The sequence below is a fragment of the Pongo abelii genome, chromosome 12, assembly GCF_028885655.2.
Source record: "Pongo abelii isolate AG06213 chromosome 12, NHGRI_mPonAbe1-v2.0_pri, whole genome shotgun sequence".
NCBI classification, from domain to species: Eukaryota; Metazoa; Chordata; class Mammalia; order Primates; family Hominidae; genus Pongo; species Pongo abelii.
In genome coordinates, this window is record NC_071997.2 from 25,767,200 (window position 1) to 25,783,106 (window position 15,907).

Here is a 15,907-nt window from a genome sequence, read left to right on the forward strand (position 1 = left end):
TTCAAACATGTGTGGCTTCCCAAAGAGTAAAAAGGGAAAGTATCAGCTGGGCACGGTGACTCAAGCCTGCAATTCCAGCACTTTGGGAGGCCAAGGCGGGTGGATCACCTGAGGTCAGGAATTCGAGACCAGCCTGGCCAAACTGGTGAAACCCTGTCTCTACTAAAAATGCAAACATTAGCCAAGCATGGTGGCGGGCGCCTGTACTCCCAGCTACTCAGGAGGCTAAGGCAGAAGAACTGCTTGGACCCAGGAGGCGGAGGTTACAGTGAGCCAAGATTGCACCACTGCACTCCAGCCTGGGTGACAAGAGTGAAACTGCATCTCAAAAAACAAACAAACAAACATGAAAGTACCTATTCTGTGAATGAGGCATATATGCAAAGCGGCTCCAAATGTGAAGGAGCTGAGAAACTAAAGAAGGAGATAGACAAATCTATTTTGTTGGTATTGGGTGATTTACTGAGGGAACTTACAGACAGAAGTGTGGTCTTGGTCAGCCACAAAACAGGTAGATCTCTGCACCACTGCTCCCAGACCCAGGGCTTACAGACCATGAAGAAAGGGCATGTGTGCAGACAACCCTCCAGAACATGGATGCCGTGCACATCACAGCCTGGAGTCTGTGTGACAACATCCAGGTTGACATGTTCTTACACTAGGGACGGTAAGTAAAGTAGTAATCAGGAGCCATTCAAAGGTCTCGAAAGAGGCTAATCAGAAGTCAACATGGCATGCTATAACAGATGTCTTAGAAAAAAAAAAAAAGGCAACACGGCAGATTAGCATCCAAGACAGAGTCCCTTTTGTTCCACAGCATACAATCATTTGATATTTAAAATGAAACACAATAAATCCTCCCTGAGTAGGTCTAAATCTGTTAATATAAAAACATTCACTTCTTTTACAGATCATATTCAACTAGCAAAAGGAGAAACTCAAAGCTCCTAAAAATAACTGACTTGCAGAAGTCAATTACTAAGTAGTTATCCAAGACCCTGGACCCAGTCCAGTGGGCTATACCCAGACTCCTCACCCACTCTTACTCAGGAACTTAAAACAAGTGTACTTACACTCAAAACTAGGAAGGGATGGGCAGAGGTATATATTATCAAGTAAAGGTATAGAAAATAAAATCTTCAGTTAAATGAGAGTCCAAGTCAGTCTACCCCATTCTTTAAGCCAGAGGCTAGTCTACCCCATTCTTAAGCCAGAGGCTAGTCTACCCCATTCTTAAGCCAGGTGCTAGTCTACCCCATTCTTAAGCCAGAGGCTAGAAGCCGACTCATTAAGTGTCCCACACTCTGTAAGCCAACTTCATCTTGTCATAATAAATTTTAATTGTCTGAAAAATCAAACAATTCCATCCCTGCTCCACAGATGTAAAAGCAGTAACTTGAGATGTTCATTTTTCTGAATCTAATCTTTTACCCCCACTATATCATTTTCACTTTCTAACAACATTAAGAAATATTGTTTTTATCCAACACAAAATATGAAAGGCTTAATGATTACCACAGAACAACAGCCTAGATTAAGGTAAAGAATCCTACTTTTTTCCTCCTCCTCCCACTCAACCTCCAAATTGCTCATGCTAGAGCCACAGGTGGTGAAATCCTCATGTGGCTTACATCCCAACAGACACACAGGTAGCTGACAGCAGAGGGAGCCTCAGGGGCTTTGTTATATTCCTGACTACTGGGATAGATAGATGTTTGGATGGGGCACAACCACTTATCAGATAAGCCATAAATAAATGAAAAAGTATAATGTGTTAGTTACACATAAGGGAAACGTTAAAACTGTGTCATTCGTCATGATATGTATTTCAAAAAATTTAAAACCTTTGATTACTGAAGATTTCAAACATATATTAAACAAGTGAGTATAACGAATCCCTCTGAACCATTATCCAACTCCAACAGTCATCAAGTCGTGATCAATTTGTTTTATCTACTCATCAACCATAAAATATTTTGAAACAAATTCCCTACATTGTATCATTGGATCCCTGAGTTCTTCAGCATGTACGTGTGACATAATTAAGCTCTGATTTCCTGTATCAGTGCAGTGAATTTCAAAGAAGGCTCACTACAGGGATGCCTGAATTCCACTGTTTTTAAAATCACACTTTTAAGTGAGGCAGGCTGTCTTCTGGTTTTCTTTTTCTTTTCTCTCTTTTTTTTTTTTTTTTTGAGACAGGGTCTCACTCTGTTGCCCAGGCTGGAGTACAATGGTATGATCTCACCTCACTATAGCCTAACCTCCCAGGCTCAAGCAATCCTCCAGCCTCAGCCTCCCAAGTTGCCCGGACTGCAGGTGCACACCACCACACTTGGCTAATTTTTGTATTTTTTGTGGAAATATGGTTTCACCATTTGCCCAGTCTGGTCTTGAACTCCTGGACTCAAGTGATCCACCCGGCTTGGCCTCCCAAAGTGCTGGGATTACAGGCATGAGCGACAGTGCCTGGCCTTCGCCTGGTTTTCAAATTTTGATCTCCTAAACCAAGACGCCTCTGCAGCTGCCATGGGACAAAGGAAGGGCCTCAGGAAAGGAATCTGCAGTCTAGGCCACATAGCCTTCTCTCCTCACATCACCTCCACGGAGAATCGCTGACTTTGTTTCATATACCACAATCCACAGGGAAATCCTGTCTGGGAAAAAAATGACTCTTTAAAGCTTCTGAATGGACCAAGCGTTTCTTTTTATATTTGGAGGAAACTGGGCTTCAGAGAGGCCCAAGGTAAAGTTCCACTTCCTCACATGCTAAACAAGCTCATTAAAGGATGCAATGTCAAACAAACACAGTAACCACCCACACCTTTTCTGAGAGTCTCAAAGGGAAAGTCTTCTCTATAACTGATACTTGCATTTTTTCATCTGTTCTTGTGAGAATCAGAAGCTCTAAAAACACTGACTGACTTTTTGAAATAATCCAACCTCTAGCTATTTCTATTACGAGTGAAAGTTAACTCACTATAGTTGAAGCAGTCAATTTCAGTCTCTGTCTTCTCTCTTTCTTTATATATATCTCTGAAGACCATCCTAGGTTCATTCATAGAGAAGAAACTTTTTTGGAAACAATCCTATACATCTTTCCACCCAAACATGGTTGAAACATTACAAATTAGAAGCCAACATGTAAGTTGTGATCCGTTTCTAGTTCCATGCATACAAATACTTCTTCCCTATAACACTGTCATTTTTTCATTCTCATTACCCCAATCAATTAGAATTCTGACAATAAAATGTACCATTTCCTCCCAATACCACACAACAGTCTTCCTTTAAACAGCTATAATAGCAGATGGCAATAGAGATAGACAAAGGTGATGGCAATACGTTTCTGTTGAATTGCACAGCTGCTTATGACGGACACCAAACCTATTGATATTGCTTTAAGCATATATGGTCAAAGAAGTATTCTGCTTTTCAAAAAAATACTTCAATGCAGTCCCAGCTACTCGGAGGGCTGAGGATCGCTTGAGCCAGGGAGCAAAGATCGTGCCACTGCACTCCAGCCTGGGTGATAGAGCAAGACCCTGTCTCAGAAAAAACAAGAACTTTCATAAAACTCATTACTGTCATATTTCTCTTCAAAAATTAATGCACCGAGGCTGGGTGTGGTGGCTCACACCTGTAATCCCAGCACTTTGGGAGCCAAGGAAGGTGGATCACCTGAGGTCAGGAGTTCGAGACCAGCCTGGCCAACATGGTGAAACCCCGTGTCTACTAAAAATACAAAAATTAGCCAGGCGTGATGGTGCACCTGTAATTCTAGCTACTCGGGAGGCTGAGGTGGGAGAATTGCTTGAGCCTGGGAGGTGAAGGCTCACTGCAGCCTAGGCAACATTGATTTCACTGCCTCTTCAACAAATGATCCAATAAATTGCTTTCATAGCTCATTTCATTCATTTATCGATTCACAAATATTAACTGGAAATCCCTAGTTTAAACTGGTGCTAGTCACTGAGAGCTATAAATGAACTCCTGGCCTGATTTGACAGTGACTGCACATGAATGGTATCTGAGCCATACATACTGAAGAGCCACGGGAGACACTGAAAGACAAAGGAAAAACTGAAAAGAAGTAACCAGTAGGAAAACTAGGAAAAGGCAGGGCTGATGAGACAATGGAGGTGAAAATTTTAAGAAGAAAGTATTACTGCTGTCAAATTTTAAGAAGTCAAGGGAAAGTGACCAGAGCTGTGGTGAAGACAGACACACTGAGAAGATGGCCTTATGACCCCAAGGGCAGAAACAGGAGCAAGGCACTTGCAAGTCAAGAACACTCAGCACTGCAGGCAAAGCCCAGTGCTCAGAGAGGAAAGGAAGCATCTCCCTTCAGGGTTCAGAGGGGGCATGGCCCTGCTGACAGGCTGGTTTCTGACTTCTGGTGTCCAGAAATCTAAGACAACAAATTTCTGTAGTTTGAAGCTACACAGTTTATGGTACTTGGTGATGGCAGCCCTAGGAAACAGATATAACCATTTAAAAAAACTGAAGGAGGTTCACATTTATGTGAAATATATTTAACAATTACTTCTAAAAGAAGATTTTTTTTTAAATAAGAAAATATTCACGTCCAAAGTTTGTTTTAGTCACAGAATAGCCAATGAGTAGCACAGACATATAATCAGTTGCTGTGTCTCTAAGATACATACATGTAGAATAAATAGTACTGTTTCCTTTTAATAACATCTATCCAAAGTCAGGTAGGTAAAGCACAAGTTTTGGACAACTATCTTTTCTGACTTTTATAAATAATTTATACCTGAGACTTTAAGATTTTGTTTGCTTTTTTAAAAACCAACAGGAAAGCAACCAAATTATTGATATTTTGGGATTTAATTGTCACAATAAATAATTTAGATAATTTGATGTGTACTGACAACAAAATTACAGATAGATTCTGTTAAAGTTGAGGTTGGTTCGTTCCAAAATGTCTCCTATAGTCGTTCCAAAATGTCTCCTATAGCAGTGCAAAAAAAAGAAAAAAAACAGAAAGGGATCATTATTCAATAACTTTTTACTTCTTATCATTCCTTTAACAGACTTGATTTTTAAGCATCAACACTGCTATTTTTAATTTCAGCATAAACTCCCCCTACTAGTCATACATTGCTTAATGACAAGGATATGATCAGAGAAATGCATTGTCAGGTGATTTAGTCATGTGTGAACATCATAAATATACAAATGTTCACATAAACATACACAAACCTGGACAGTACAGCCTATTACATGCCTAGGCTATGTGGTATAGCCTGTTGCTCCAAGGCCACAAACCTGTACAGCACAGGACTGTATTGAATACTGTAGGCAACTGTAACACAACGGTTAAGTGTATACATAAAATAGCTAAAAATATTATAGTATAGTAAAAATATGGTTTAAAAGATTAAAACGGCACATCTGCATAGGGCAACTTCCTTGTAATCTTAAGAGATCACTGTCATGTTTGTAGTCTCTCGTTGACTGAAACGTTTTATGCAGCACATGACTATATGCAGAAATATTTTAGATGACTGAAGAATACATTTCCCTTTGGAAACTAAGCTTTCCAAAACTACTGAAAGAGAAAAGCAAAATAATCATGATCTATACTCTGATAGATACATCCATCTCTTAGGCTTCTCTCAGTGTGATACTGTACATAAATAAAAAGTTAATAATCAAGACTTAAAAAGTAGAGTGTAAAGAGTTTAATCTAGAATAAAAGAGGTACCTTTAGGCCAGTTTAGTTTCTCATTCCTTTACTCATTCAATGAGAAACAGATTCTGAACTGCAGTAGGTGCTAGATGCACAGGAAATATGGTAAAGTCTCTTGCCTTGAAGAATCCCCTCTCTATTATATGGGGGAGAGAGGTGAGGGGGGTGAAGAGGGGGACTGTAAAACCAGTTATTACAATATAAGTACTTGTAGGTTACAATCAAACATACAGGAGAAAGCACTATGAACTTTTAAAAAGCAACACTAGCAAGTGGTTTTTCTCTTTCCTATAGCAAAGAGAAAAATATTTCTTATTAATCGTCCCATGTGTTTGCTCATTGTTAGGAAGACTAAATGTGCCCTCACTGAACCATCAAATAATAAGAACAGATAATATCAGATAATAAGATAATGGCAAAACTGCAATTTTATCCCTATTGTCTAACAGACTACATTTCTAAAACTAAAATACAAACATAATTTTTCAGTTAAAAGTTGGGCCAAAAAGTGATCAGCAAACTGCAAAAGAGGTATGCAAGAAACACACAGCCTAAGCTGAGCTACTCCAACGTTGACTGAATTCTAAGCACTAACTTATTTGAATCAAAGACAGAAACTGGTTTCATAATGATGACCACTTTTATAGGCTTCAGTTCTTTCTACCTTACGGGATCATGAGAAGTGGTGGGCCCACACATACAAAAGCCCTTATTTAATGCAGTGCCTGGCCTATAACAGGGGTTCAATTAATGGTAATGTACTAGTCAGGAACACATGATCTGAGTTTTCGCTCTCAAACCAAAGCAAGGACATTCCCACCACTTAAAAATGATTTTATATGCTATATCTATAAAAATATGAGCTTGGAAGGTTTATTCTATAACCAGAAAGTAAAGGTTACATTTCTTTGCAATTCCATTCTTGGTTAACCTGATCCATCCAGGAATCAGGAGAAGGGTACTACTTCAAGGTCAACGCTGCAGGAAAGGAGGAAAGGAGGTCTAAGAAGCAAAGAGCTCGCTGCCGCTGTGTGGCAACTTCACATTTTCACTTTACTCCTAAACTATTAGGGATACAAATTTCAAACTGCATTTTTTTTTTTTTTTTGGATTCATATTCTTTTCAAATGGCTGACATAGCCCTGATTTTATCCAGGCAAGATAAACTTAACTGGGAGGTGAGGGAGTGAGGAGGGCAGAAGCATGGCCGAAGCAACAGGGAAAAGGGAAAGCTCTAGGAATTCTTATCTCAGCACTAGACCAGGGGTCAGCCCAGGTTTTTGTGAAGGGCCTGAAGGTAAATAATTTTTGTCTTTGTGGGCCACATTGGTCTGTGTCACAACTCAACTTTGCCAACGTAGCACAAAACTACCACAGGCAACACACACAAATAAGCATGGCTATGTTCCAGTAAAACTTCATTTGTGGACACTGAAATTTGAATTTCATGTATTTCACATGTGAAAAATATTTTCATTATTTTTTCAACCATTCAAAAATGTAAAATCCATCCCGAGCTCATGGGCCATACACAAAAAGGCAGCAGGACAGATTTGGCCTGAGGGTCATAGTTCACCTGCCCCATATATATTTTTTGTTTGTTTGTTTGAGACAGAGTCTCACTCTGTAGCCCAAGCTGCAGTGCAATGGTATGATCTCGGCTCACTGCAACCTCTGCCTTCCAGGCTCAAACAATTCTTGTGCCTCAGCATCCTCACTGGCTGGGACTATAGGTGTGCGCCACCACACCCGGCTACTTTTTTGTATTTTAGTAGAGACTGTGTTTCCCCATGTTGCCCAGAGTGGTCTTGAACTCCTGAGCTCAGGTGATCCGCCTGCCTTGGCCTCCCAAAGTGCTGGGATTATAGGCGTGAGCCACCACGCCCGGCCTACCAGCCCCTATATTATTTATTTATTTATTTATTTATTTAGAGACATAGTCTTGCTCGGTCACCCAGGCTAGAGTGCAGTGGCACGATCTCGGCTCACTGCAACCTCTGTCTCCTGGGTTCAAGCGATTCTCCTGCCTCAGCCTCCACAGTAGCTGGGACTACAGGTACGTGCCACCACGTCCAGCTAATTTTTGTATTTTTAGTAGAGATGGGGTTTCACCACGTCGGCCAGACTGGTCTTGAACTTCTGACCTCAAGTGATCTGCCTGCCTTGGCCTCCCAAAGTATTGGGATTATAGGCGTCAGCCACTGCATCCAGCCACCAGCCCCTATATTATATCTCCTGGTTTTGAACCCTATATCTCCTGGTTTTGAACCCAACCAGGAGAAACTTGAATTTTGTACTGTTTCTAATCAGTTATTTATAGATCCCTTCTATCTGAGGCAGAGAAAAAGTGACTTTGAGAATTTTTAAAGGGAGGAATTTCTCAGGTGTGTTTGTCATTCAGGTATTCTCAAAAAACAACTATGTTTGAGTGCAACACACCTTAAAAGATAGAATAGCTAAAGGAGTAAGTATAGGTACCTGGGTATATCTTAGATGTTATTTTGGGACACCAAAAACTTCAGGGAAAAAAGGGTCAATGCCTTGTGAAGGTCTGGGGCTTCCGACCCACTGGAACAAGCATGTCACTTGTGTCACTTCACGCTAACTATAACCACCAAACACAGTGGGTAATGCTCCACTGTACAAAGTATGTGAATAAAGTCAGTTTCAAGTCATATTTAATACTTTAAAACAAAAGTCTACGAAGCCCAGTGTTTGTCATGCCACCTTTTACCTGCTTCAGTTTTGAACAATTTCAAGTTTGACACCAGAACTATTTTCATGTGTATTACAGTGCTCTTTAAGCACATGCATCTCATGTTTCAGAGCACAGCCTTTTATTTAAACTTTAAGAGAAAAAAATGTTTTCTGGCAGTGGCCATGGCCAATTTTAGTCTCTGAAAGTTTTTCTGTTAAGAGTCCACAAACATAACAAGAAACGAACACGTGAGTAAGAAGGAATGAGAGTTGGAATGGGTCTTATGCAATATTTGAGATAGTATGACAGATGTTTGATAGCACATATATTCAAAATCAAATAATTGCTCATGGAGAGAAAATCTGTGGTCATATTCAATATGCCCAAACCTAGGTGGGTGTTCCTGTGGCGAGGCCTGTGTCTTATTCCTCACTGTATCTTTACTTTGCAAATAGTAGGCACTCAATAAAAATTAAACAATGAATTAACTGTATGGCACTATTCGCAAGATAACAATGCCACCTGCCTCACTGAATTGGTGGTTTGAATTCTGTGAGAGAGTAAATAATGTTCAATAATAGTAGTTATTTTTATCCTTATTTTTTTAAAAAAAGAATAAACCAAGGCTTAAAAAGATTATATAACTTGTCCAACTGAGTGGTACTGAAACTCTGGTGTACCTAACTTCAAAGTCCTTACTCTCTCTGATTCCTATTAGCTCAGAAACCTCATTTAATCCTGAAAATAGGCTTAGTATAACTAGGGTAAAAAAAAAATATTACCTAAGCTGATTAAAAAAAAAAAATCCAGGCATAAACAGACAATGGTTTACCTTTCTTGGCTAACCTATACTTCTGAATAAGGAAAATGATCATTTTCTCTACATTAGGGGACAAAAGTGGCAGAAATACAAGTCCCTTCTATGGCCAGATAACTACATCACCAGAATGGGTGACAAAATATTTCTCTTTAAACAACTAAAACAGGCAATACTTAAGAATTATTCTTCCTCTTTTAATTAAATTCTAAGCAAAAAAAAAAAAAAAATCTGGTTGTTTGAAACAGCATTATAACTATGTAAATAACTACCTCCTTGGCAAATACCTTATTTTACTCATGAGTACTTTGGCTATTGTCTGAAAATAAAGAAAAGATTGGTTTAGAATTTTTTTTATATAACTTAATTTTTTTAAAAAAGGGAATTCCTCCAAACCCCGAAATCTGAAATTAAAACTGTTTTTGGTAACTTCACTCTTGGATCCATTGTAGACTGGAGTCTACCGATAAATGTTGGTTTTGGAGATCACTTCCAATTGTCTATCTGGTTAGCAATATAGAGCTCAATATTTTCACTAACCTCACATACAAACTTCATAACAATTTAAACTCTGAGACTTTTAAATTGTTTAATCCAGTCAATTCAAAGTTAATATATTAAATGCAGCTAAGAGACACCTGACATAGTAGGCAATAAGTTCTAATAATGTTAGTATCAATAACAGTCCTTTAATGCTACCCTCTTCAAAAATTGGTGAGTCAACAATTTTAAAATAAATGTTTCTTTAGCAAATTACAGTTACTGTAGTATAGCTGTCTATGACAAATACAAATTTAATAGAGAAGTTTTAAGCTTGTCAATTTGTCCTTGTTACATTTAAATAGAGAATTTAAAATAAACTCTGGAAGTTAGTTTGTAGGAAAAAGAACAATAGTACACAAAGTATAGATAACCTTCCCGCCATCTAATCAGAATATTCAAACACTTAAATCAAGACCTCCAAATTAAAGTACTAAACAGTAAATGTAATTTAAAAAAAGGAAGTCTCTCTTTACTGCAGCCTTCTATCATCAGTAAAACAGGAACATCCCAGGAACAGAGAAAATCTAAACCCTTCAGTTAACGCAGTATTTTAACACATAGGCTTAATGTTGTAGAGGCTTTCAGAACCTCAAATCTAAGAAATTTTCAGTAGTTGCAACAAAAAAATAAAATTGTGTTGTTTCAGGGAAATTCACTTTGAAAGCCAAGAACTCTAACCTTTTTAGTTAAAAAGGTTTCCAGATTTTTGATGTCCTTCCTTCCTAGGCTACATTCAATAGTTCCACTGCATTCCTTTGTTACACCATTTCAGTAACAATCTCCATGACACCCCTCCCCCAACCCCAAACCACCACAAACTACCCACCTTCATCAAAACACAGACAAAAACATGTTCCAATCAGCCAAAGAAAACTCTCTTTAAACTAAGGGGAAAAATCAATTGTTTTCAATTTAAAATATTTCTGGTGATTATATAATTTTTAAAGACATAACAACACTGCAGGTTTGGAGAAGGGGTAAAACAACTTAAAGGATTTGTGAAGAAATGGGCAAAAGTATTCTGGTTTTGCACAGTTCCAATCAGTACAATCTTGATATTGTGTTCAGTCTTTAATTACAGACTAAGAGGTTACTTTTCAATGAGTACTTCCCAACGCTGCATCCACTTAGGCATGAATCCCCCCTGCACTTACTAGATTAGATATCTTGACCTTTAGCCAACCATGACTTTGCACTCACCTTAGCTCTTCCTCCGGTAACCCATTTACTCTCAAACTATCGGGACGATCTCGTCTTCTCCTGTAGAGACCTGAATGTGAAAGCTCTTTAAGCTGTAATGCAGTCATACTTCTCTCCACACATCATTTGCTGACACTTTAAAGCATTTATGCTGAGCAGTGTGGCTGCCAGGGGAAAGCAGTGTCCCTTGCTGAGGGACCTCAGCACACCTGACTCAGCCTTAGAAACCTCCAGGCAGGCCAAGCTGCTGAAGCACAGCTTCCTGTTTCTCACTGGTACACACCCTCCTCAGCAAGGCACAACTTGCCTTATCTCTGGGCCTCGCACCTTGGGGAGGGGGGAGTTGGTGACCAAGAAGGCAGGTTACTTGTTTATTAATAAGCAAAATTTAATTGTTATGAATAACCACACCAATTCCTTTAAAAACCTTGCCAGGACCACTCTGAACTAAAATTGAGCAAAAAAGCTCCAGTAAGGTAGTCGCTAAAGAAGGGTCCTGCTGTTTTATTTGCCAGGAAATCCATCAACACTTCACAGGCAGTTGTCAGTTTAAAGAACCACCTGGTTATAGTGAGCTCCTTAGGGACATTTTCCTTAAAAAGGAGAGGAGGGGCAGAATTCTAAAGGAAAGCAGTCCAATTCCTCCCCCTTACCACTCTACTCTAAATCCTCTTCAGAAGGGAAGGAAGTGTCTTTGGTCCACCCACCCCTCATTAAATATTACTGAAAAATTCATAACTGAAAGGAAGATGGTTTCTTCCTTCATTCATTATAATTACTGGCTGTGACTAATGCCCTCTCGTAGGGCAGGCCACCCCAGCTGACACAATGCTGTTGGCTTTAAGGTGGAATGGGTCCTATATACCCTGTATTTATCTGTACATTTGACCTCAGAAAGTGACAATGTTAGGAAGGTTTTGGGTGTGGGGATGTGGACAATAGAGGACGGGTTTGGGGCAAGTCCTTCGTCATCCAGCTCAAAGTGATGCTACCCAACAGCAGGCACAAGCACGGCCCTCCAATCCACTTCAGTCCCACTGGGAACACAGGATCACACCACAAACACAAGCTACCTCCCAGCAAGCTCTTAGACAGTAGTTTGACTGCATGGTTCTAGGAATTTCTCTCTGGGCAATTTATACCAGCCTCTTTTCCTTTTAGAACCTTCTCGACAAGAGCACAGAGAAATGGGTCTGATAATATTTTTACACTAAGAGAGAGTTACTCCCATCTCTGAGAGAATCTGCTCTATATATACAAAAATTAAGGCAACCCATAGGAAAGGGAAGTCTACATCTTATTCCTTCACTCAGGACATAGATGTTAGTTCCCCTGAGGGCTACCATTTGTTACGCTAGGTCCACGGCCCCAGGAAAAACAAATGACTTTTCATAATTGACATTCAAACACAGCATATGTTTTTAAAGATGCAGGGAAAAAATTTACCATTTTTGTCACTACACTAGATTTAACGAGTGATGAAACACGTTTTAAAAAATCAGTTGACAGTTACATCTGTCTCTGGAAGGGTACACAAAAAACTGGTAATACTGGCTGCTTCTGAGGGACCTGGGGAGACAGGAGCAGAAGGAAGCATTTCCACTACACACCACTCTACAGCTTCTGAACTTTGAATATATTGCCACTCAAAAACAAATAGAATTTAGAAGATTTAAATACCAAACAATTTAGTTTACACTAATAGAAACATTTTAATTTAGAACTCCTGAAGTATGCAATTCTGTCTGTTTTTTTGTTTTGTTTTGTTTTGTTTTTTGAGACAGAGTCTCCCTCTGTCACCCAGGCTACAGTGCAGTGGCATAATCTCGGCTCACTGTAACCTCCACCTCCCAGGTTCAAGCGATTCTCGTGCCTCAGCCTCCCCAGTAGCTGGGATTACAGGTTTGCACCACCATGCCCGGCTAATTTTTGAATTTTTAGTAGAGATGGGGTTTTGCCATGTTGGCCAGGCTGGTCTCAAACTCCAACCCTCAAGTGATCCAACTGCCTTGGCCTCCCAAATTGCTGGGGTTACAGGCGTATGCCACCGTGCCCAGCCTTCATTTTTAAAATCAAGACAAGTTAAAAAAAAAAAAGAACAGAAATAACCACTAATCTTCCTTGTTTTCCCCCACCATCAACACAGAATAGACGCCTAATGAATAAAATGCAAATCAATTGTATATTCATTGCAAATACAGAAATCCCAACATTAAATATGACCTGTCTCCATAGGAAATTAAGTAATTGCTTATCTTTAAAAGAGTTTTTAAAAATTAATGCAGCTTGCTGACAAGGGAAAAGAACTTGGTGACTACTAAAGGTTAACCAGACAGGAAACACCTAACTGTGTAGGATGAATCCTGCATTTGATGAGACTAGTGTTAAAAGGATGTGCAGGGGGTGAGACGGGGCGGGGGAGAGCAGTAACCAAGCCATTAAACAAATGAGCTTTCTTGCCCTCTGACTTTTAAAAAGGCTGTACTGACAAACAGGAACTTCAGCAAATCAATGCTTATGTTCTGATGAAACTGCCACAACTGAGTAAAATTAAATTCTGGGCCTTTGGGGAAGGCCCTTTTAACCAGGATCTTTTTTTTTTTTTTTGAGACACAGTCTTGCTCTGTCGCCAGGCTGGAGTGCAGTGGTGCGATCTCAGCTCACTGAAACCTCCACCTCCCTGCAACCTCCACCTCCCAAGTTCAAGCGATTCCCATGCCTCAGCCTCCCAAGTAGCTGGGATTAACAGGCACGCACAACCACGCCTGGCTAATTTTTTGTATTTTAGTAGAGATGGGGTTTCACCATGTTGGCCAAGATGGTCTTGATCTCCTGACCTTGTGATCTGCCCGCCTCAGCCTCCCAACGGGCTGGGATTACAGGCATGAGCCACCGTGCCCCACCTAACCAGGATCTTTTCACTGAAGACAGAGAGAGAGAGAGAGAGAGAGGACTGTTTTCCCTCCCCAGCACTCTTCAGACAGCAGCACATCAGCACACGGAAGGGGGTCAGATGGGCAAACACCCAGCACACACAGCAGGGCCATGACAAAGACAGGGAGGAGTCCCCATCTATTTTTCCTTTCAAATGCACTTTCCCATGGAGATGGAATTATTAATTATGCCTGAATTCTCAGATCAGGCCCTATTTAAAAGGGTTTTAAATTTCAAATAACTGTCTTAGCATGATTTTGACAGTACAGACGGAGGCCTGTATAAATGCATTTTCTGCAGGTTTCCAAATAGAGATATTTTTCATTTTAACACTCTAAAAAAATCTTTGAAGGTCAGTCCAGACTCTCATTCAATGCAGAATTCCCCACTGTAATTTTCCCCATGGCCTCATCCCTATACAATATCTACGACCTGGGATTTTGTCTCTTCATGGACACTTGCAGTGATGGGGAATTTACTACCTCATAAAACTCCTGGGGCTTTCCCCCACATGCCCAGTGGTTCTCAAGGAACAACAGTTAACAAAAACTGGGAATAAGACATTTGCCTTAACAGTTGGTCTGGCCCTAATTACAACTTTTTGTCCTTTTTTCCAAACTGTTGGGTTCTCCTTGAATCTGTACTTTGACTCCAGCAGATCTCACACCCCCATCCCAGCTGAGAGGACTGGACTCCAGGAGTTCCCTGGACAGACTGTGCTTCCTCTCACTTTCTAGCCTTTGCACATATGGCTTGGTAAGACTGGAAGAAGGATCACTGGCAGGACTAGCTCCTGATCATCCCACTAAGACTCACTACAAGGATCATCTCTTCTGAGAAACCTTTCTAAACCCCATATCCCACTTACTGCTGCATCTATAGGGCCAGGGACATGGAAGACAGTCATGTTTGTTAAATAAGCTTTATGCTTTAGTTGTGCAACCAATTAATTTTGAGAGCCTAATCATTTTACAATGTCATGTTTGAGAAGAAATCTCCAGATTTTTGAAGCTTTTTCATTTCTGCATGTAACACTCAATGTTACCTAAATGAGATTTTAAAAGACACACTTGTTCTACAGTTTTGGAAAAATTTACTTTCTTGGTGAGACTAAAACTCTGAAGCTTTCATATTTGTGGAGTTGAACAGTACCTTCCACAAGTATAAACATTTTCCATTTGTGATAAGAATAAAAAATTAGCCTGGATTTTTGCCTAAACTTGTCATAGTCCAGCTTTTGGCATCCTATTGCAATTAATCCCTTCAGATATAAGAGGGTAAAGAAACCTAATTAAACATCAAGCTGTAAATATGATCATTAATATTACTGAATCATCAATTATTTCTCCTATACAGAGTTAAGAAAGCTGCAAGCTGGTTTCTATGGCTCACTGGAGCTCACTGCCAGTATACCAGGTACTAATGGCCCGTAAACTGGTTGAGCAGCTGTACATTTCCAGGCCATTAATTTCCCTGTGTGACATAAAAGAAGAATGTTATGTTTTGCAGCTAACTTTGCACTTGATGGAAATGAATCATTTTTAGTTTATGTTTTATCTCATAAATAATCATTTACAGGGAAAATCAAATTTTATCTAATAAAGCAAGAATATCCCTCCATACTATGTCCAACACACATTCATCTGGCAAACATTTATTTGCCAGCCAAGCTGTCTTCCTAAGTGAGGCCTCTCAAGAGTGCTCTAGGCTATAAATTTGAAGGAAGAACAGGGCTATATATCTGCTGCAGAAAAGGGGTCAATGGTGTACCATTGTGAGTAGGCTCAAGGTCAAGCTAACTGGAGCAGAGAGTATGAGAAGGCAGAAGCAACTGTCCACAAAAACTGTTCACTGTGTGGAAAAAAAAAAATCACCAAAATATGGTCCTACTCACAAGCAGATAATACTGCAACTGTCTACAAGGCCCTCTGAACTTTCTCCTCAATCAGGCTTCCTGGACCTCTGACACATCTGAGTGGATAGGCTGAGCTGTCATTAA

At 39.9% G+C, this 15,907-nt stretch overlaps 1 protein-coding gene across 9 annotated transcripts in view; it reads right to left on the minus strand.

Annotated features, from left to right (window-relative positions):
• Positions 1-4,832: 4,832 nt before the first annotated feature.
• Positions 4,833-15,907, minus strand: part of KANSL3 (KAT8 regulatory NSL complex subunit 3) — a 76,839-nt gene continuing 65,764 nt past the window's right edge. For 8 of the 9 annotated variants that reach the window (XM_054547145.2, XM_054547151.2, XM_063713337.1 and 5 more), the window contains one exon: positions 4,833-4,975. In XM_054547145.2, coding sequence (XP_054403120.1) covers positions 4,919-4,975 — 57 coding nt within the window. In that variant the 3' untranslated portion in view covers positions 4,833-4,918. Of the gene's footprint in view, positions 4,976-10,974; positions 11,045-15,907 lie in introns of all 9 variants that reach the window. The other variant, XM_063713334.1, reaches the window with a different exon arrangement.